The sequence below is a fragment of the Sander vitreus genome, chromosome 4 (assembly GCF_031162955.1).
Source record: "Sander vitreus isolate 19-12246 chromosome 4, sanVit1, whole genome shotgun sequence".
Taxonomy (NCBI): domain Eukaryota; kingdom Metazoa; phylum Chordata; class Actinopteri; order Perciformes; family Percidae; genus Sander; species Sander vitreus.
The window spans coordinates 30,773,210-30,796,024 of NC_135858.1; the positions used below are offsets into that span (position 1 = coordinate 30,773,210).

The following is a 22,815-nucleotide window of genomic DNA, read 5'->3' on the forward strand; positions in this document are numbered from 1 at the left end:
TCATGAAGCTTTGTTTGGCCATCACTACTGTTTACACATCCAGCAGACACAGAGCAACATTAGCATTTACTTGGGGTTGTATTTCTGGCCACCCGATGAATGTAAGTCTAATATTAACTCTCACTTTAGCTCTGTTTTGGTCTCCACCAACTCCTAAAAGAGAAATATCTGTTTCTTTAGCTGCTAAATGTTTCACTATGTTCACCAGCTAGTCTCTAACTTATTATTTTTTCTGTTTGGTCCACTGGAGGGCACTGGTACCGTAGGTTTATCAGAGCTTTTATGTTTAAAACAGCTGCCTGCTGCTGGAAACCAGGTTGATGAGAGTTGTGAGACTGAATCAAAATTGTAAAGTTGCAGTCCATCAAACCAAAACAATAAGCTAAAAGATACTAAGATGTTGGAGGGCTGAGGGGAAAACTGGTGATGATTCTCTGTAGGTATGTCACTACGAGCAGCCTTTTGCATTACTCACAGTAGTTTGGTCCATTGTTTATATAAAAATATTGATTAGTGCAGCTTTATTGAGTGAAACATTATTTCCTTCACAGGAAGGAATGTATAGGATTATTAAAAATTGTTCCTTAATTTGTTGAAAAGTAAACAGACTACAACATTAGCATTAGAGGCTAGGACACGCTTTCACTTGTTGATATTAAATAGACCATGGGCAGTTTGATAATGATCTGTGAATTGTTCAAAATACTATGTATTATCCCATTGAGAAATCAAAAGTTTGGAGGGGTGATATAATGTGATGGTGTGGATGACATACTGGGTATAGTGATGGTTAAACATTTTCGCTGACTGAACTGATTTTACCTCTTGAACCCATTAAACAGTGTGTGATATCTTCCAATGGCCTGCTGTATCTCGTTACTTTGTAATTGTGATTAGGACTATCTGCAAAGATAAAACATATAAAGCGTATGAAATGGCCAGCTGATAAATTTGTCAGACTTGATTAAAAAACGAGACTTTAGTCATATAATGAAATTAAAATGAAGCAGTATAGGAATAATGTGTGGGAGTCTAATATACCATTAAAACAAGGCTCTTCTGGAATTCATCTCTCACTGCTTTTAAGATTAGTGCATGTACAGTACATGATAACTTTATCATTATGCTGATCCAAAGCAGCGTGAGTTTTTTTATTAACTTGACAGAGGGGTTTGAAAAAAATGAGTGTGAGCTGATGTGGCTGTGACCAGTGCTAAGCCAGTCACGAGGATAGCGCTGTTAATTGGAATGAGGGGGGAGTCTTGTGGCGTTAATGGGATGATGAGCATGCATAACGACTGCGTTTGAGCACGGACAACCATTCTCGAGTTTTAATGTTAAGGATAAACTCAGGAGCAACACAATTGATATTCACATACGTAATGAAGGTTTGGGAGACCTTGATGAATTACACAAAAGCATTTAATGGAATCTCAATTTAGGAAAAATTGAAGCAGGCAGTACAGTTTAACCACGATGTGTTATCATGTCTTGACGCCCCAACTCTCTGAAGTTCTTGTCTTCCTGAAAGTGTATTTCAACTCAAGCTGGAGGCGTTACGTTTAGCTTAGTCTATATCCACGATGTTCCACTTCCGGGATTGCTCCGGTGCCGCAGGAAATTCCGCCAGATGTCCTTCTTTTAAGCCAGATGTCCTTCTTTTAAGCCAGATGTCCATTACCTTCCTCTTTCTTTGTGTCGGCGTTCTAAACTCCGGTGGATTTGTGAGGACTATGGTTAACTGCTCCTCAGATCTCTGCAGGGTAAATCCAGACAGCTAGCTAGACTATCTGTCCGATCTGAACTTTCTGTTGTACGACTAAAACAACCTTTGAACGTACACATGTTCAACCAACAACAAGTTCCTTCCCAAGGCTATTTTGCAGCGGCACTGTGGCTCCGTGTCCGGCGCTTAGACGATTGTGATTGGTTTAAATAAATGCCAACAAACCAGAGAACGTTTTTCTCTAATCCCAAAATGCTGTGTGGACTAGCCAGACCCTCCTCCCCAGACCCTCCTCCCCAGACCCTCCTCCCCAGCGCTGTGGAGGAAGGTTTGGCAATGCGAGACTAAGTTTTGTTGAACCTTTAATGTCAACAAAGATATTGCAGGCATCATAAACACATCTGCTTACCTAAAATCTAGTTGAGTCTATCTCTCTCTCTGGGAAGTATGCAAAAGTTTCCACCGCCCTCCAAAAGGAGACAGTCCTAAAACAAAACATTCCCTTATCATACAGCTGCCTAGATTCCCTGAATCTGTAGAGTTAAAGTACTCCTCTGCCTGAGACAGGTTATGAGGTTATGTTGGATACTGACCTGAATGAGACCTGGGGTACCACTGTCTCAACTTACGTAGCATGAGTTTGTAAGCTGGAAATACCATCACATTTATATGAAAAAAGAATCTTAGCTCAAAGGTTCACTTCCTTGCGTTCTGGGCTTTCAACAGAGACAGGAGTTAGTGGTTAGAATCTTCCCACATATACAACCACCACAAGAGGCCAGCTCCATCTGCTGAGGAAGAAAGAAGCAGGCATTTTCTTAGCTCCTATTATCGTGTGTATTTGACAGGGAGATAATGATGAGGGTGTAACCATGGGGAAACAAGAGAACACACACAGCTAGGATGAAATATTTAGGATGAACCACGGATAGAGAGGTGCATTGTCTGTTGTTGGGATAGCTACAGTAATAATGTGAAGTGGACTGTATTAAAAGTGTGAGAACTGATGTGTGTATGGGGATGAAATGGTCTCCCTGGTTGACCCTGGTTCTCCTAATGAGCTTCATTAGAGGAACACCAGACAGCATGCCAGGCTGGAATACTCCAGTCTGGTTCAGTCCCAAGACTGCTCCTTAGATGTGTTTTCTGTTGTTCTGTACTCTGCAGTCGTTATTTTTTACTTTTTTGTTTAAGTTGTGTTGTGCACACATTTTGATTAGCAATTGAAGCAGGGAAATAGGACCCCATGTTGTAGGACATTTTAAAGTTGATGGATAAATGAATCCCAAGCCATTATTTTCTCCGTCCTCTTGGTGTTCCTCCAGGCAACCAATAAGTCCAGCTATGCCCAAAAACAGGCCACTGTGTGTGTGTCCAGTCTTTCCGGCTGTTTGGAGTCTACACCTGCTAGAATAACTAATAAGGATAAAATACCCGTATTCATTTCCACAGAAAATGCATGGAGGTAATTGTTGACCCACTTATAGAAAGTTGGAGTAATATTACAAAAACTCTTTTTCCTTAAAAAGTTCAAATGTTAAAACAAAAACCCACGTGCATTTGTAGTAAGGGTTAAAAATCTAGTTCCAGTAGTGTGCTCCCTTAAAGTTACTTATGCCATGCATATTTCATATGAATCTTAATTAAATATTGATATTGGTTTTAAGGTTTGTAATTAAGGGGTTTTTGTTCCCCAGATCCCAAAACATCCTTAAGAATAACTTAACCACATCTTAATCTATGCAACCCATCTCTTGATATGAACCCCTTGCCCTGTAACTGAAATAACACGACTTACTGTTATAAGATACAATCTTGGAGGACCTTACTGATTTTGTTTGCGTGCATGTTGTGTGTTGTCCAGGAGGCCATCATCTCTCCCGTCTCCCCTGATGTGCTGTACCTGTTTCGAGTCCAGGCCATCTGCATGAATGACATGCGCAGTGACTTCAGCCAGAGCATGCTCTTCAGAGGTAACAAAGCAACACACACACACACACACACACAAAGAAACACACGAACACTCACACACAGACCGCTTAGACCTCAAGTGCTCATTAATTATCGTTAATGTCATCATAACGGTCAATATGAGCATCGGTATGTATCTCTTTCATGTACACAGCCCTCTTTCAACATGCCTGCACATTGTCCTACGTTTGTGCAAACAGCATTTTCGGACAGTTAGGATTCCTTTCATCATAATATCCTGAAATCTTTCATATTCCGGTTATTTATGTGAGCTCATATCAACAGCTGCAGGCTAAAGGAAACATACCAGAGGAAAGGAAAGACATAAACTATTAGTAAGCAAGCTGAAATGCAGTGAGATTGATTAATTTCATCGAGCTACATTCAGTTTATCGGCGGAGCCATTAAGTATTCAGCGCCTTGCATTTACACTCTGTCATGTTGTGATTAATGCGCTTGCAATGCACTCATGGATGTCTTATAAACACCCCTTCGAGTGAAGTGTTCCCTGGTTGTCTCTCCGGTGTTTAACTGGGGATTGTCCCGTTTGTTTTTCTTCTTATCTCCTGTGTTTTAGCGAACACCACCAGGATCTTTGAGGGGACGAGGATCGTGAAAACTGGAATGGTAAGGGAAGCAGAGGTGAATACCTACTATTGTCTTGTCACTTTTTATCCAGCAGAGAGCAGTGTCTGTGTTAGCATTATTCTTCCCTGTGTGGACAGGAATGTCTCAAAGGGAATTAAAGTCGGGATTAGAAATGCAGCGGTTAACATGTAACAAGATAAAGGGATATTCATTCTTGATCACAACAGTATAATCTGATAGCGCTTTGTTTTGTAGAAATAATACATTCAAATACAAAAAAATCCCTTTGTACTTCCTGACACTACGGGACAAACATCCAATCATCAAGCATCATCAATCATCAAGCATCATCGAGCATATTTGTATCTAAATATGCACACGCAACTTGAAGTACATTCTGGGTTCTTTATTTTGCTTAGTTTTATGTCTTAAAGGGACAGTTCAACCCAAAATCAAAAATATATATTTTAGACTTACATGTAGTGCAATCTATCAGTGGAGATAGTTTTGGTGTGAGTGGCCCAGTGTTGGAGATATCGACCATAAAGATGTCTGAAAATACATTTAAAAAACTCTACAGCAAAGTCTCTTTCCAGAAATCATGACCCTGTTACTCAACATAATCCACAGGCATGGTTGTGAGCAGTTTCATGTAGGAACTATTTTCTTTTTTACAGAAATACCTTCCTCTTTCTTTGTGTTGGCCTGCTAATCTCCGGTGGATTTCTGAGGACTATGGTTAACTGCTCCTCAGATCTCTGCAGGGTAAATCCAGACAGCTAGCTAGACTATCTGTCCAATCTGAGTTTTCTGTTGCACGACTAAAACAACGTTTGAACGTGCACATGTTCTACCAAAACAAGTTCCTTCCGGAGGCTATTTTGCAGCGGCACCATTGCTCCATCCGGCGCTTAGCGCCGCCCAAGACGATTGTGCTTGGTTTAAAGAAATGCCAATAAACACGTTTTTCTCCCATCCAGGAACGCTGTGTGGACTAGCCAGACTCTCCTCTACAGCGCTGTGGAGGAAGGTCTGACAATGTGAGCCTAGTTCATAGCTTACCGATGCTGCTAGCTCACGTGAGCATTGGCGGGTTTGGTAAAAAAAGAAAATAGTTCCTACATGAAACTGCTGACAACCAGGTCTGTGCATTATCTTGAGTAACCGGGTCATGATTTCTGAAAAGAGCACATATACATGTAAATTCTTAACATGTATCCAACATATTATCAGCAAATATAAATCCCCTCTGATGATAGGCTTACTGGCCTATACATAGATAAGGTAGTCACTAAGGCAGCCATCCACAGATACATTCACTGTGCCACATGTATGTTTAACATTAAAACACGATTTATAAAATCATGACAACAATTACAATGTTAATAGCTTAGTATTCTATGCAAAAAAGGTATGTATAAAGGCTTTAGGCTGTCCTACACATTATTGTAGGCCCAGTTAATTATGCAACTTCATTTTATACAATATATGTAGTAGGGGGTCCTTGCTCCGTCTCTCTTTCAGTTAAGGGGTCCTTGGCTTAAAAAACGTTGAAGACCCCTGCCTTGAGGGGTTAAAATCTTTAGTCAGTAATATCAAAGTTTAGGAGTATAAACAAATTCTAACCAGTAAATAGTTTCTTTCTCAGCCGACGGTGTCTCCAGCCTCCTCGGCCGACATGGCTCCCATCTCCTCTGGCTCATCTACCTGGACCTCCTCAGGCATCCCCTTCTCCTTCGTCTCCATGGCGACAGGAATCGACCCGTCCTCCAGCGGCAGTCAGGCGACAGTGGCCTCCGTAGTAACCAGTACCTTGCTGGCCGGCCTGGGCTTCAGCGGCGGTGTTATCTCCTCCTTCCCTAGCTCTGTTTGGCCGAGCAGAGCGCCGACCCAAAACCCCATCTCCACGCGTCAGAGCACTGATGCCCCCGAGCCCGCCAAAGGCGCCGCTGCGGTAGCAGCCACAGATAATAGCGAAGCTGGGGGTGAGGACGGAGAGAACAGCAAGGGCCAAGGAGAGGATGGAGAGAAGGAAGGAGAGGATAAGGACGAAGAGGAGGAAGAGGAGGAGAAAGAGGAGAAGAAGGAGAGAAAGGGATCAGGAGGTGTGGGCGAGGCCGGGAGGAAGGACAACAGCGTAGCGGTGAATGAGCCACCCAGCCAGACACCCGACACTACCGCAAAGGAGAAAGAACCAGATCCAACTAGCACGCCACCTGGTAAAAAAGGCCAACTGGAGGTGTATACCCACAATCCATTTGACTCCACTTCCGCCAGAGAGGCAGCCAATGAAATGGCAGAGTCGTCCCAAGACCCAGCGGCGACGCTCAGACCCAGCTCAGGGGGGGACAAGAAGCACTGGCCTTTCTCCATCCACACTGGTGAGTCTAAAGGCTCATTTAAACAGCAAGCCTTGATCATTTGTAGAGCAGGAACATGAAAGGTGAAAGTCGATGAATTTGCATCACTGCCGAATCATTCATTTTCCCCTTTCTCGTACTAATTTGATCACTTGTCAAAAATGTTCCAACTCGTTTGGCGACGCCAGCTGCAATTACATGACATTGTCTATGATATGTGTAATGCAGTGTTTCCCAAACTGGGGTGAGGGGGCCCGGAGTTATAACAGGTTGGCGCAGAGACGCTAAATCTAACAATAAATCAAGGAATCTACAGCAGCGGGGGCTACATCCATAGAAGGTTAATTGATTGCAGTTCACCGGCTACCGTTGTCGTGCCATAAAGTGGTCATCTGCCCAAAACTGATTGCAGTCTACCCTACATGGAAATGATAATATTAATCGTACTGTATACAAACACGAAGTAGATGTACGCCCAGGCTCTTGGGCGCTCTAGCACGTTTTTTCGTTACCGGCAGTTTCGCACATTTCTCCAGCTACGTGCTCTAGTGGCTTCCCTAGCAGTCTGACCGGGCTCCCTTCCTCCCCCTGCCCGGGCCACATCACTACCTGGATGTGTGACGGCTAGACGAAAAAAGGGTACACGCCGAATCTCTAGATGGGCCGCAACCGAGCTGCGCCTGATTAAACCGTGCTTATAGATAGATAAACTTCTGAAAAAAAATACCGGGAACCAAGCAATCAGCCTGTTCCGAACAGGCACGCACTCCAAACGGGCATTGTACTAGTATAAATAAAAATAAAAAAGCACGGTTCTGCTGCGCCGCTAGCAAAGCATGGACAGGTTTGAGAAAGGACACTTACCTGACAGGTAAGCGTAAAGCAGACGATGAAGCCAAACCAAACTGCACAACTACCAAAACAAAGACAAGAAATCGTGGCGCGTCGTGGCGCGTCGTGACGCATCGTGATATCGAATTGATTCAAATCGTTTACATGATAATCGTAATCGAATACAATCGTGACACCAATGAAGATTCACACCCCTAATGTCAACGCATACACTAGTGGAACAACATCAAGCCACTGAGCCCAGATGTCCAAACTAACTCTAGACTGCACTTTACAGTCCCGCTGCGCTCCTCAAGCTTTTCTAACATACTGCTCACTGAAGGGAAAAGTTCCTCAGTGAAAGCACATTACACCGCCTGAAGATGCATTGGCATGTTCGCAATGAATCTGTGATTAATTAAGGTAGATGCCTTCTTTAACCATGCCGAGGTACAATAATGCTAACCTATAAACTGTATACTGTGTATATACATAATCACGCCATCCATTGTTGTGCCTTTTTGAAGCTGTAAGCCGCAACCTACATTCAGAACATGGATCTATTCCAGAGTGTCAGCCGCAGACAGACACACCAGCTTCTTCTTCGCTTAAACTTCTGATTTGATTCCTTTCTTTTTGTTCCGTTCCATCACAGTTACTTTTTTTTGTGACTTGCAACATAGCGACGTACAATTCTTGTGATAAAAGATACTTAAATTAAAGTAAATGACCGATGTTTACAAGTAAACAAATATGACTTTGTTACAGTTCAGAAGATGGAATTTGTTTCTGTTTGAGCGAGGGGTGGGGGTGGGGTGCTGCTCTGGGGATCCAGCCCTGAATGTTTTCTCAAAAAGCCCCTAATCTTTGAGGGTTTTAAAATAACTTCAACTTTGTGTTATTTCCACTCAGTCTCTCTGACTGGACGGGTAAATCAAGAGGGCAAAAGTTCTGTTACTGGGTAAATATCGCCGTTCATTCTGTGAACTACTGAAAATAGGTTTCAAGATAAGTAATGCCTACCCTACCAGCTTAAAAATAGAAATATCAGACAATATTTGTCTCTTTTTAGGTGGCGGGAGTGAAAATAAGTCATCCTCAACATTTGTTGTGTTCTGGTTTCAGAATGATGAAAACAGTTGGAGATCAATTACCAGTTGGTACAAAATAGGGTGTTGTTCTCCACAGAATGATTCTTTGTCTCGGCAACTATCATGTTTTTCCCCAAATGATGTTCACATTTTTAGGCATTCTATTATCAAATGGCATGCAAAAAAGTGGTGCATGAACTGCCGTAAATGGAGCAAAAAAAAAAAAAAATGAATAGTAGAGAGTTGAATATGGGTAAGAGGGGGATGGGCACTTGCATAAAGGACTATATATCCAAACTAAAGGCATTACTGTAGTAAGTGGTGATGGATTGCAGTGATATAGAGTGGATGAATTGCAGTGATGTAGAGCAAAGTAAAGTGTTAGCAGCAGGAGCTGAGAGCAGACCTAATGCTTTTCCTCCCCTCCCCCACTCCCAGCCAAGTCTTTCAGCATGGCACTGCATTAGCCAAGCAACCACCATGGGACATCGATTCAATTTCAAGTGCTTTGAAACAGTCTGAGCGCAAGACCAGACATTATTATGAACAAAAGCAATCTTCTGATATTCCCCCAGAAATGGCTTTCTCAATCTCTTTGTCAAAGCACATTTAGCTAATTTGATTCTGTTAGAGCTTGAGGGACTCAAGGGCAAAAGCTTAAAATTTGTTGCACAACTTTATAAAAGGGGTGAATGTATACATTCTGCTAAGAACCGCTGTTATGGGAGCTGTCTTTTTTATGCTGAGTGCATGCTTTCAACTACAAATCCCAGTTTTCAAGGCAGGGAAACATGAACTAATCTCCTAACAAACATGTCTGGCTCCTTGTTGGCTGTCTCTTCTGGAAGTGTGAGTAATAGCAAGATCATTCAAAAAGATGTATTTGTTTCTCAACATACTGTAGTCTGTTTTTATGATCTATAGGCCACATCATGTTAATTTTGTTTCAAAATTTAGACAACCTTAATTCAAAATTCAAATTACACTTAACCTAACTCTACTCCAAAACACTGAGCTGTAGTTTAATAGGAGTCAGCACTGTTAAAGGGTAACTACCATTTTTTTCAACCTGGAGTGAGGAACAACAATCTTTGACATTGGTCCAGTATTAAGCGATATCGCTGCAGTCGGCAGCGGAGAAACAAGCTACAATGTAAGTTAATATCGCAATTGTCCAGCTTGTTTACCTTCACAAAAGTGCTCGTTTTGCCGCTGACAGGGTCAGATTAATATTCTAAGTGTCTGACAACATTATTGAAAGAATTTCTAAGGAGGTTGAACTTTCTGTTAAAGAGTAAGATCCTTTTTTTTAAACATAAAAACATCCGCGACATTGCGTTCGCTAAACCCACCAGACTCCATACGTCATTTTAGCATCGTAAAATACACTTCATTCAAAGTCGACAGAGACAAAATTAAACTATGAAAAGCCATTTTGGGCCGTTTTTCCATGTTTCCAACCATCACAATTCTAGTTTTGGTTGAAATAAACACATATTTTACCGATTTACATGTGACAATATGTGACATGTGGCATCTATACATGCTAAAAGTATTGCTTTTTTAAACAAAGTCTGGTGGGTTTAACGCTAGCGACTTCAGAGCTGTTTCTGGTTAAACAGAAAGGTCTCAAAGAGGTTTTAAAGGTATATCTCTGAAGGGATCCTTTCCATAATGTTGTCAGACACTTAGAATATTAATCTGAGCCTGTCAGTGGCAAAAACGAGCACTTTTGTTAAGGTAAATACAAGCAGGACAATTGCCCTATTAACTTACATTGCAGCTTGTTTCTCCACTGCCGACTGCAGCGATCTCGCTTAAGACTGGACCAATGTCAAAGATTGTTGTTCCCATCAGCCACTTAGACACACAAGCACAGGAAAATAGGGTCCAGGTTGAAAAAAACAGTATTTACCTTTTAACCTGAACAAACTATTTATTTTAAAACTGCATGTTCTGAGAACTAAAGCTAGCAGGATGTAGCACAGGGTTAGTAGCCAGTTTACCAGGGGTACTTGTACTTCATTCAACTACATTCATCAGTCTGGAGTTAGTAGTTCCTTTGCAGATTAAGATTTGACATAATACAAAATAACATGATCAGTATATAAATGCATCGCTAGACCAGACTGCATATTAGTCAAAATTTGTTCCACTTTGACCATAGACAACATTAAAATGCTGATAACATGAATGCATCAGTAGGCCTACTTATATTTCAATGACATAATATGAAACCTAACAATCTGAAAGGGGCCATTGTGTAAAATGAGTATTTTACTTTGGATACTTAAAATAAATTTTGCTGATAATACTTACATACTTTTTACTTTAGTAAAGTATCCAAACACTTTTCCCGCCACTGTTAAACTGCGCTTGTTTAAAATATTCAGTCCACCTAACATTGTAGAAGTGGTGTGTCAGTGGCAGCAGTGGAATGCAACTAAGTACATTTACTCCGGTAATCCTGTACTTAAGTCCAAATGTTGAGGTACTTGTACTTTGTACTTTGCAAGGTGAGTCTTTTCCTTTCATGCCACTTTCTACTTCTACGCTGCTACATTTCAGAGAAAAATATTGTACTTTTAACTCCACTACGTTCATCTGACAGCTTTAGTTACTAGTTACTTTACAAGTTAAGATTTCTGCACACAAAACACATGTAGTTTATAAAATCTGATGTTTTATTATAAATGAAACTAGCCAACAATATAACAATATAACAGCCTAGAAGTCCAGCTGAAATGATTAGACCATTAAACACACAACTGTTTGGATACTTACATACTTTTACTTAAGTATCAATTTAAATGCAGGATTTTTACTTGTAATAGAGTATTTCTACAGGGTGGTATTAGTACTTTTACTGAAGTAAAGGATCGGAATACTTCTTCCACCACTGGATAGTGGAAAGTTAAGACAGAAGACGCGCACAGTAAGAACCCTGATTCAGCAACCTGTGGATCTGGGATGTTAAAGTTCCGGTCAATTGGAAAATCTGCAAAAGGAAGCCAAACGTCTCTTCTGTTTATCCTCAAATGTCCTCCTATCTCCCTCTATCTGTCCTCGTTTCTCTCCTGCTCCTGCGTCCTGCCCTGTTCTCTGCCGATTAAACGTAGCCATACTTTCTCAATAATTTTCATTTTGTTTTCTTTGCTCTCTCTCTCTCTCTCTCTCTCTCTCTCTCTCGCTCTCTCGCTCTCCATCTCTTCTTTTCATCCCTTCTCCTCTTTTCCTCTACCCACTATACCCCTCCCTTTCTCTCCCTCACCCTCTCTCTGCCCCTCCCTCTCTTCCCCACTCTGATCTGAGTGCTGGCCTACTTTCAGACATGGCGAGAGGAGATGAGGCTTGCAGGCCTGACTCAGCTGCAGGGCATGAAAAAAATAAAAAATAAACTCTGCTTCATTCATAGTTACATGTGTGTGTACGGTGTGTGTTGGGTGTGTGGCATTAGTGCCTGTTCAGTATGTATCTCACTGCACATTAGTGACTGGCTGTGTGTGTGTGTGTGTGTGTGTGTGTGTGTGTGCGTGTGTGTGTGTGTGTGTGTGTGTGTGTGTTATGCATTTGCGTGCTGCCGGCAAGGGCTTATTTATATATTTATTTTTGGCAGAGCGCTGTAATCGTAAGAGAAAAGCAGAAGGAAAAGAGAAGGGGACAACAGACAGAGGCAGCATCATGGCTCCCTCTGTGTGCACTGTGCATGTCTGTGTGTGTGGATGTAAGGAAGGAGATGATGCAGAGTTAGTGGTGATGCGAGCCAGCTGTGGTGCAGTGCAGAGGCCCAGCCTAATGTAGTGTCTTCGGCTCGAGGCAAAGCTGCAGAGTGAAGGCCATGGGGGCCGGCGTCAGCTCCAGAAACGTCACGGCTGCAGCCGCTGAAGTGGGTAGGTGTCGGTGATGGTTTGGGGTGGAGATTAAAGGGACACGGAAAAGCAAGTTGGATTCTTACAAATGACTCAAATTGTCCGGAGGTGTGTGTTGTTTCTATGCAGTTATGGCTGCACCTCCTCAGAGAGTGTGCATGGCTCAGGCCAGGCAGGACAGCAGCTAAGACCTGTATTCATTTTCATTATTTATTTGATGGTTTGTTTTTGCTGCAGCACTTTCAGTTTTTCAGTTAGATGTAGGTAAATGAACATCCCTCATGTTTTTAGGAAATATGCCACTTTTGCTGTCTTACCCAGCGTGAGATAGTGATCTGTTTTATCTCTGTGTCCCATGCAGAGATGCAGTCGGTCCAGGATGTGTTTAGCCTGGCTTAGCAATAGTCTTGCTTTTTCTCATAACGTACTTGAACGCACTGCTTAAGTATAAAGTACACGTATCTTTCCAGAAAAATGACTTTGGTAGAAGTTAAAGTCACCTTTTAGAATATTACTTCAGTAAAAGTCTTAAAGTATCTCATATTGATGCTGAAGACCCGAAAACGCAGACCAATCAGAACAGACTGGGCTTTTCAGTAGGGAGACAGGTAAAGAGACAGGTGCTAAAACTTAGTGTTTCAGACAGAGGGTTAATACAGGTACAGACAGTATGAGAAAAATAATGTGTTTTTTTGGGGGGTTTTTTACATTAAAGCATGTAAACATGTTTGAGTAGAAACTTAAGACTCAAGTATGACCCTTGAAAATCAGCATGATATGGGACCTTTAACTTAGATGTTGCTTTTTGCTGCCACTTTTCGAAGAAGCTGGACTGTGTGACATGTGCTTGGTGTACAGTATGTTAATGTTAGAGCAGTCACAAGCTGGTTGGTGTCAACCAGCGTGGCAAGATTTCTGGCAACTGCAGTGCTTTAAACATGCAAAATTGCATAGGGCAGCTGTACGCTTTACTAGAGGGTACACTTAAATGTCAGCTTAAGAACAAAACAAATGAAGTCCCATCGTCTTCAAAGGAACAGTCTGACATTTTAGGAAATGTCTTCTGACAGTTGTCGGAAGGTGATTTTTTTTACTTTTGATTTTGTTTCCAGCCTGCAGTGTTTAAGAAAGTTTTTATTTAGTCAAAGGGTGCCAGCCAGGTCTCTCTCCTAACATCTAAAATAGTCTTAGTTAGGTAATGTTTTATGTCAGTTGTATTTTGTTAGGATATAAATCAAACCACACAAGCGTGGTTCACACTTAATTCATATATTTGTCTTGTAATGTGAAGGCAAATATATGAAAGCCTAAACCATTGATCATGTATGATCCAAGACAAAAGTGTTATTATAAACAGTAACTTTATCATTCCTACTTGCTTTCTTCCCTCTTCTTCGTTATTGCTACTTCTTAATTGAAAACTAAAGGTGACAGAGCTTTTGAAACAGTTGCTCCTAGACTGTGGAACGCTTTGCCTCATGTTTTAAGAGTGGCTGCCTCTGCTGCTAAAGACGTATGTTTTTAGTCAGGCGTTCGTTTAGCCACATTGTTGACTGCATTACTTCTATATCTTATGCTTTTGTGTTCTACTATGATTTATTGTGCTTTTTATCATTATCGATTTGTTTTTAATGTATTTATTTATTTGGCCTGTGAAGCACTTTATGACTCTGTCTGTGATAGGTGCTATATAAATACACTTTACTTACTTACTTACTTACTTACTTAATACTTTCACTCTAATCCAATCCCAATGTCCACATATATTAGGGTTTAAGGACACTGAGGCACTCAGTTTAAAAAAGCCTTTATTATATGTCTTGGCTATATCATTAAACAAGGCAAAGCGTTTTGGCCGGCCTTCATCAAGGCAAGTGTAACATGTTTGCATTTGAACTGTATCTTATAGCCTATTGGCCAGAGGTCATATGGTCAGTAGGAGAAGAGTCACATGATTGTTGTGGACAGGTAGTCACATGACATTTCAGCAGTAAATCAATCACCAATACCCAAACACACTAAGACAAAAATAGCAATAAACAAGGAAAGAAAAAAGAGCAAAAAATACATACCAATCATTTAAACATCTTAGACACAGCAGCCTACCCCAGACTGCAGACTGCATTGTAACTGTCCACATGTATTAATAATATTAAGATTCTGCATTCCTGCTAATTTTTACTCTTTCACCCTTCTCTACTAATAGAATCCATCTTGTCTACCTTCTTTTCAGTCATGTCCTTATTCTGCCTGTGGACATTTCTTTCCCTCATTAGTTTCTCTCCATCTTTTTCTTCCAGACGGTCCCAGTGGAGTGACCAACCTGACCCACCATGCCAGGCCTGGCACTGGGGCGGGGCTGGGCCGGGTGGAGTGGCTGGTACCGTTGGTGCTGGTTTCAGCTCTGACCTTCCTGTGCCTGGTTCTCCTGCTGGCTGTGCTCGTCTACTGGAGGTGGGTGCAACAACACCAGCACTTATCAGCTACTTTTGAGTTGGCGGACACGAGGTTGGAAGGTGGATGGTTGACTGGAAAGTTATATATCTGATACTCCATTTGTTTATGGTTGAAGATGGGAAAGGGGGTAATACACATTACATCATTGCCAATCTTGTTACATTAGAGATAGTGAGGAGTGAAAAACCAGCCTGGTCATGTCATGTCATGAAACATGAAATTTTTTTTAAATGTATATAAATACCTGTGTTTATTGCTGATTCACTTAAACTATTTTTTCATGACACAGTGAATTTGTTTCTGCACTTGCCTTCACACACACACACAGCAAAACTTTAATTCTCTTTTTAACTTCCTTGGCGACTCCGTTACATGTCCTCGAGAATAGGCTTGATCCTCCGTCTTCAACAGGCTTTCAAATCTGCCGGCAGTCGCAAGTAATCTTGTCCCCCTCCCTGGCATTCGTCACGGTGCCACTGAGTGTAGAAGCGTGAAAGGCGGAGGTATGTCCCTCTTTGGCTAATGTATTTAAAGATGGAGGCGCAACATGGCGGCCGTCATTTGAGTGACTTGCTCGTATGTGTTCTGAATGATTCTGACTGGCAGATTCTACGCTTACGAGAATACTTTGATTAGTTGGTGGAAGTAATTACACATGAATGAGCACATTTTTGTAAAAGAATAAAGGTTTTTTTTGCTAAGAATCAACTCAAAAAATGACACAATGGAATGGCTTTAATGCCCAGCTTCATGACTTGGAGGCACTGGGAGTTGTTCAGTGTAAATTTATCCTTTCAGTAATGGTGTCGGGGGATGCCGAAACTTATGTTAATTAAAGCTTAATAAATTGATTAAAAAAACAAAGAGTATTACCTGAAACCTCCAGGGTGGCCTATTATGGGGAGAAAACATGTTTCAAGATAATATTTAGCACAGTTAATAAGCTTTTTAGGATTTCAAATCACTAAATGTATCTTTTCAGAATTAATTTACATTTAAGGCATAGACAAACCAAGTCCAGATTTTTAGGATTCCCTGGTGTATTCTGGCAATGAAACCAGTGTTACACACATAGCAACATTTGATACATATGGTTATGTTTGCACACGCTTTGAATGTTACCAGCCGATTGAATGGGTGTTATCAGTTGTTATCACAACCATATATTTGAGGCGGCTACTCAACCTCCTAGTTGGCTCAGTAGGCCGTCATCATCCATTGGTAAGCTGGCTCACCCATCCGCGTCCATATTAGATGCTCAGAGCAACTGCTCGACCACCAAGATGACGTAGTGGAAGTTCAGTCCTTAGGGAGTAGGATTGGGAACCGCAAGTTCGCTAGTTCCCCTACAGACCAAAGTAGAGAGTGTGGACTCGTAGATGGAGAGGTGCCAGTTCACCTCCTAGGTACTGCCAAGGTGCTCTTGAGCAAGGCACCAAACCCTCTAACTGTGTAATGTGTATTCTAATAACAGAGTGAAAAAAATTGTAATATCCCTCGCGGGATTAATAAAGTATAAATTATTATTATTGTTTTATAGTAAGAGCGACAATGGTAGGGAGAAGTACTTAAAGACGAATATATGCATAATCAGGAAGGTTAGGGTGGTGGATGTGTCAAAAAACACATGGCTTTTACCCGAGAGAGCGGTGTTCTTGTCCCGTGTGAAACCAACTTTCAACATTTTCTTTTTTTTTAAGTTAACTTACTTATGTAGCTTTCCCTATCTTACCTTCTTACAGTAACTAACGCCATTATTGTTAGTATTTTAACTACCACAATCTTTTACTAATCCTAACCAAGTAGCTTTTGTTTTGTTTCAATAGACAACAGGACTCCCAGAGCATTAAAAAGTGACGCCAAGGGGACGCTAACGGCAACTATTACAATATCAATAGATGATAATAGCCTTTTGAACCTACTAATAGGTGTAACAGGCCCCTTCTAATCCATATCCATGAGGCTGATAAGCAATGGTAACGCCTATTCAATATAGTGATAACATTTGAAACTAAGACAGACGTAGACTGCCATGTTTTCATGTTGTTATGAAAGATTACCACAACATAATTTACCAAAACACAGGTTTACCATTTGCATTGGTTAGCAGAGCAGTGGTGCTGTTTTTTAGGCGATTCTGAAATCAAACTCAGAGGCAGACATAATCCAGTCCCTGGCTTCTCAACGTCTTGTCCAACTTTTCTGACATGAAATTCCTAGGTTTTCATAAGCTCCATATGGAGATGCTGTAACATGACATCTGTCTGATTTGGACACGTCTCTCAAAAGCTCACGAAAATCTTTTAAACTGGCCGTTGTCGATCTGAAATGAAAACAGATTCAGTAACTGCATAGCCTATTTCTCGCTTTAAATGTTTTCATGAACACGTTTCGTTAAATAAGAGATCGTATTCCAAACGAGCCGCCATTATGGTCCATTTTTAAATCTGGGTGCAGACAGCCCCACATGACGCGTTCGTCCAATCAGCTGCAGCCATTATGGTTGTAGGAGGGTGTAGACTGTTTTCTTTGCTTGTCAGTTGTCAGTGAAGAGAAACTGGGGGCAAGCCCACTTGTTTGCAATGCTGGGAAGAGGGGCGATCCCATCCGTGAAAACAACGTGTGTATGGACATGTAACATTAGCCTACGCTTCTTAAGTTCCCTCCAAGTGTATAAACCAGCCTTACCAACTCATGAAGGTACCTCATGATGAGTTGACCCTGCATGGACCAGCTGTCAGATTGTATTAGACTGGCTTTAGTCCGAGTGGTAGACTGAATGTCTGAAGGAACCAACAACACCATACAATTGTTGTGTCACAAGCTACAATGACCACATCCAAACGTCAACTATTTTGACAGTCTACAGGGGGGAGACGATTTATCAACCTGATAAGACTCACATGGACGATTTTAGCATGGGTTCAAAGAAAGGCCAAGGCAGATCCAGAGGAAGCCAGAAGTATATCTTATAGCAGTGTATGGTAGTGCAAATCAGTGGACATGTGAACAAAGCACTGAGCACAGGATAAATGTTTTACGCTTTATGAAGAAGACATGATTATAACATGTTCCTTCCTAGCTTGACACAGGCTTTTAGGTTGGAGAAACAAAAGTTACAGTCTAGTGTATTGGCATATTGTAAAGACGTGGAACTCTAAATTCATTATTGGCTGAAAATTACTTGTATTTGTGGTCTAAGAATGTCTTCGTACCAAAGTAAGAGCCTGTCATGTCAGCAGCCTTCTGGTTTTATTAAAGTGCTCATATTATGCTCAATTTCAGGTTCATAATTGTATTTAGAGGTATATCAGAATATGTTTACATAGGTTTAAATGGTCAAAAAACACCATATTTTGGTTGTACTACACATTGCTGCAGCTCCTCTTTTCACCCTGTGTGTTAAGCTCTCCGTTTTAGCTACAGAGTGAGGCATCACACTTCTGTTCCACCTTTGTTGGGAGTTGCACATGCACAGTACCTAGGTAAGGACTACTAGCCAGTCAGAAGCAGAGTATGAGGGTGTGCCACGTTAGCAGCTAGGCGAGCATTATAACGTGTGTTCGTCACGGTAGTAGTAAAGGCTGGACTACAATAGAGCTGTTTGGAGCAGTTTGTGAACAGTGTTTTCTGTTGGAGATGGTAAGTCCCTTTGGGGTGGACTTTGGGCTTTTTCACTTTGTAAACCTATTGCATGCACAAAAATACTGTATATATCTTAACAACTCAATAAGAAAAATATGCAATATAATATAAAATATGCAAAAAGCATAATATGAGCACTTTAAAATATCTGTTTAATAGGTTTTGACTATAGCCATTTCCTGTTTGATTTACACATCATTTTCTTTCCTTGTTTAAAGTACTGCTATTACATTGTAGACAAACAAAGCAGCAGGTGATGATAATAACACTAGGACTAATTGGCTGAATCACTTTGGAAAATGTGGTCCTTCATTGAAATCTGAAACATAGAAAATCATCTGTGGCATGTGACAAAAGACAGAACATGAAAGTAAGCTATACTGACACAACAATCATAAGGTATTCAACGTGGTGCCTGACAGATACCTATCACATGATCTCTGGACTAAAATCAAGTTTTGCTTTCAGAGTTCTTGAGAACACTGGTATGCACTGGTTAGTGTACAAGTGTTGAGAAGTTGTGTGTAACCCTATTAACACACACACACACACACACACACACACACACACACACACACACACACACACACACACACACACACACAAACGCAGGCCTGGCAGGTGCTAAGGGTGTGTTGGGGTATGTAATCCTATTGCGGAGCAAAGCTCAACTCACAACCCCGTGTCCAACACAGACTCCTCCCCCGCTGCCGTCCTATTGGCCCTCTGGCAGCAGTTGGCTCTGCTGCATTCACGTAAAATTGGAAAGAGGTAAATATGAGCTTCCTAACATGAAAGGTTTACCTTACTTGATAATACAGTTAATTTACATTAAGTCTGTAAATGCTGCTGGGAAGCACATTGGACTTCAGCTGATAAGTCCTATCTACAGATGCAGGACAGTGGGATGATACTTCTTTATAACAATTTGATAGTATTCACATCTTCACACTGTCACTGCAAACAACAATGTCATTTATACACATACTTGTAAAATGGTGTAAAAGACTTTTCTTAGTTTCAACCCAAAATCTATTTAAAACTATAGTGCACAACTATTTCTTATTAATGCACGTCCGTAACATTCAAGCCATTGCCAAAAGAGTTGAGACAAAGCTAATTAAGACTATCAGCTCCACACAACTCTGTCTGTATTTCTCAGTATGGCTACGTTTACAAAATGGTGTCGTCGGGCGACATTCTCGCACAGCAGCTGGAGTGATGCATTTTATGTCCCGCTGAGAAAGGAAACAGTCAGCAGCGTTCCTGCTTGCGAGACGAAGGGGAATACTGCAACAGAAGAAGGCATGGCTAAAAAAAGAGAACAAGCGCCAACGAAATGTTTCAGTGATGTCAAATGCCAGTGATTGTACTGCTAAGGAAAGACCTTTACGTTAGGCAGAAAGACTAAAATCTGAAAAAAGAAAGTGACTGACGGCGAAGACAAACATGGATAACCATTGGTGTGGCTTTTCCTAGTTGGAGAGCGATGAAAAAGGAAAAGGACTGAGGTCAGACACGGATGTCGCCTTACGGCTCTTGAACAGCTTAGTAGGAGTAGGAATTATTGCTATTTCATTCACTCAACCATGTGGATGCGCCAACAGTGTTGTCCTCATTACTTAGAATTCCTCATGGGGGAGACAGAAACTACGCACTATAGCTTTAAATCATGTATTTAGAAAATATACTTAGGAAAGACTTTAGTGCATTTCTAGGTATCGCTAGAATTACTGTGTATACACAGTAAGTTCTTAAAGTGTTGTCTTCTGCTGTGTGTTCAGAAAAAGATAAAACCCTTTAGGTTCCTAATCTAGCCATTTATTTCTTTTAAGAAGAATATTTTTGGGGCTTTTATTGCCTTGTAATATAGAACAGCTGGATAATAACAGGAAATGGGGGAGAGAGTGAGAGAAAGGCGATGACACACAGTGATGGGACACAGGTTGGATTTGAACCCGGACCACTGCCAAGGATTCAACCTACATGTCAAGCTGAACCGGGGGAGCTAGGTCGCCCCTAGCCCCTCATTTCTCACTACAGTAATTGCAGTATTTTTGACATGGGGGCTGGGAACAGGAACCTTTTGTTCTTTTTGAGGACAGAGTGAGTTATCTGTACTACGAAGTACTGAAGGTTGGCTTTGAATTCTTGGTCAAATAGTAATTTACTGACTTACTGTGGCTTTATCTTAGTTTGTTCTACCAACCACAAAATGATTCTGTCAACTTTGTCCCAGGTGACTTGAATGCATCATGACACCAGCTGTCTCACCCCAGGAAGTGGCTTGGGATTGACCTGCGTGTGTGTGTGTGTGTGTGTGTGTGTGTGTGTGTGTGTGTGTGTGTGTGTGTGTGTGTGTGTGTGTGTGTGTGTGTGTGTGGGAACAACCCCCTTCTTGCGTTATTAGTAAAGCCGTTCTCTCTCCTTCTGTCCCTCCGTCCCCTGTGTACTTATTCATAGTTCATGTCAGCAACAGCATGCGGAAACCTCCATCCTCTTCTTGTTCACCAGAATGAACACTTTCTGCTCTTTGGTCTGTATCAAATACAGGTAGGGATTGTATGGACACACACACACACACACACACACACACACACACACACACACACACACACACACACACTGATAGATGCAGTGAGTGTTGAGTAACTGTTGTTGTCACTGGACGCTGTATTAGTAGCTAAGGACAAAAGCATTTGGCAGTCCTTCATGTTAACACTTTGTAATAGGAATGGAGTGTAGCTCAGTAGGTTTTCAAATGTGGGTACAAAATACAAATTAGTCTGCTTCGATGTGTCAAGTAGGCAAAGGATGACATCACTAAAGAGCATCAGTTTCTGTATTTTTGTTAAATAGTGAAGTCATTGCTGTTTCACTGACGTTTTCTTCTCAGCAACTCTTTTGATTCTGTTTTTTGTTCTGTATATTTTTGCTGGAGTGGAGGGCTCTACAGTCCTATATTGATTTAAAAATCAGGTTAACATCAGCCCTCATTCAACAAGTCTTCCCATCTAAATGACAAAACAGGTGGTTTGTTATTGCCTTCTAAAATCCCCCATTTTCTGATCTGGTGCCTCTATGGGGAGTACATCTGGCTATGCGAGACTAGAGGAATACTGAAGTCATGGTGAAAAGAAACCAACAATGACTGTTGGTAGGAGACAGGATGGCAACAGCAGTCTCCCATGTCAAAGTCAAACACTTTGTTCACCTAAACACCACGCCTGACCCCAACCCTTTTGCATAGGGTTGGGACAAAATATTGTAATATATCGTTGCCGTTTTTTGTGAGATAAGAGAATCGATATGCTGGTTCCAAATAAAGATGTTAAATGGATAAAATAAAGGGCTCTAAATAGATTTCCCTGCTGCCAGCATCGCTACTTCTTGGCTCCTCGACAGTACATTAACTAGCCGAAGAGGAAGCGGTTGTCAACGGGATGGTGGACAGCAGTTTGAGGAAAATAACAGATGTCCCAGTCATGTTTAAGTTCAAAGTCTGGACCCATAGTTGCTCTGTAGTTCTGTAATTGTATTTTACAGAATAACTTTTCCTGCAGAATTGTGCTGTTTTCTAACAGTTTGGACTCACTGTGAATTTAGAGAGAAAACCTTCACTCAACCTTTTCGCAGCCATTTTGTATTCATAGTTAGACCGATATTGTGATTAGAGGATTGTCTAGCAAAATATTAATTATCGCAGAATTACTGTATCGGTATCGTGAGCCTTGTATCGTGCTTTGTATCATGAGCTACCTTGTGATTAACACCCCTAGTTGTACAGCACTATAACATACAGTCATGTGAAAAAAAAGACACCCATGTTAAAGTTGACTAAAAAGAGGAATAAAAAAATCATCTTTTGGAAATTGATCTTAATGCCTTAATTAAAAAAATGAGGAAAAATCCAACCTTTAAGGACACCAGTTTTCTTTGTGAATGAATAATGTCCATCCATCCATCCTCATCCGCTTATCCGGGGTCGGGTCGCGGGGGTAGCAGCTCCAGCAGGAGACCCCAAACTTCCCTTTCCCGGGCCACATTAAGCAGCTCCGACTGGGGGATCCCGAGGCGTTCCCAGGCCAGGTTAGAGATATAATCCCTCCACCTAGTCCTGGGTCTCCCCCGAGGCCTCCTCCCAGCTGGACGTGCCTGGAACACCTCCCTAGGGAGGCGCCCAGGGGGCATCCTTACCAGATGCCCGAACCACCTCAACTGGCTCCTTTCGATGAATAATGTATCGTAAATAAATAAATGTTCTTCCTTAAAATACA

The 22,815-nt window shown here is 41.4% G+C and overlaps 1 protein-coding gene across 1 annotated transcript in view; it reads left to right on the forward strand.

Moving 5' to 3' along the window:
- Positions 1 to 22,815, forward strand: part of LOC144517283 (receptor-type tyrosine-protein phosphatase gamma-like) — a 513,098-nt gene that overhangs the window by 446,340 nt on the left and 43,943 nt on the right. The window contains exons 10-13 of the mRNA XM_078249315.1: positions 3,591 to 3,699; positions 4,275 to 4,324; positions 5,934 to 6,666; positions 14,737 to 14,890. Coding sequence (XP_078105441.1) covers positions 3,591 to 3,699; positions 4,275 to 4,324; positions 5,934 to 6,666; positions 14,737 to 14,890 — 1,046 coding nt within the window. The remainder of the gene's footprint in view (positions 1 to 3,590; positions 3,700 to 4,274; positions 4,325 to 5,933; positions 6,667 to 14,736; positions 14,891 to 22,815) is intronic.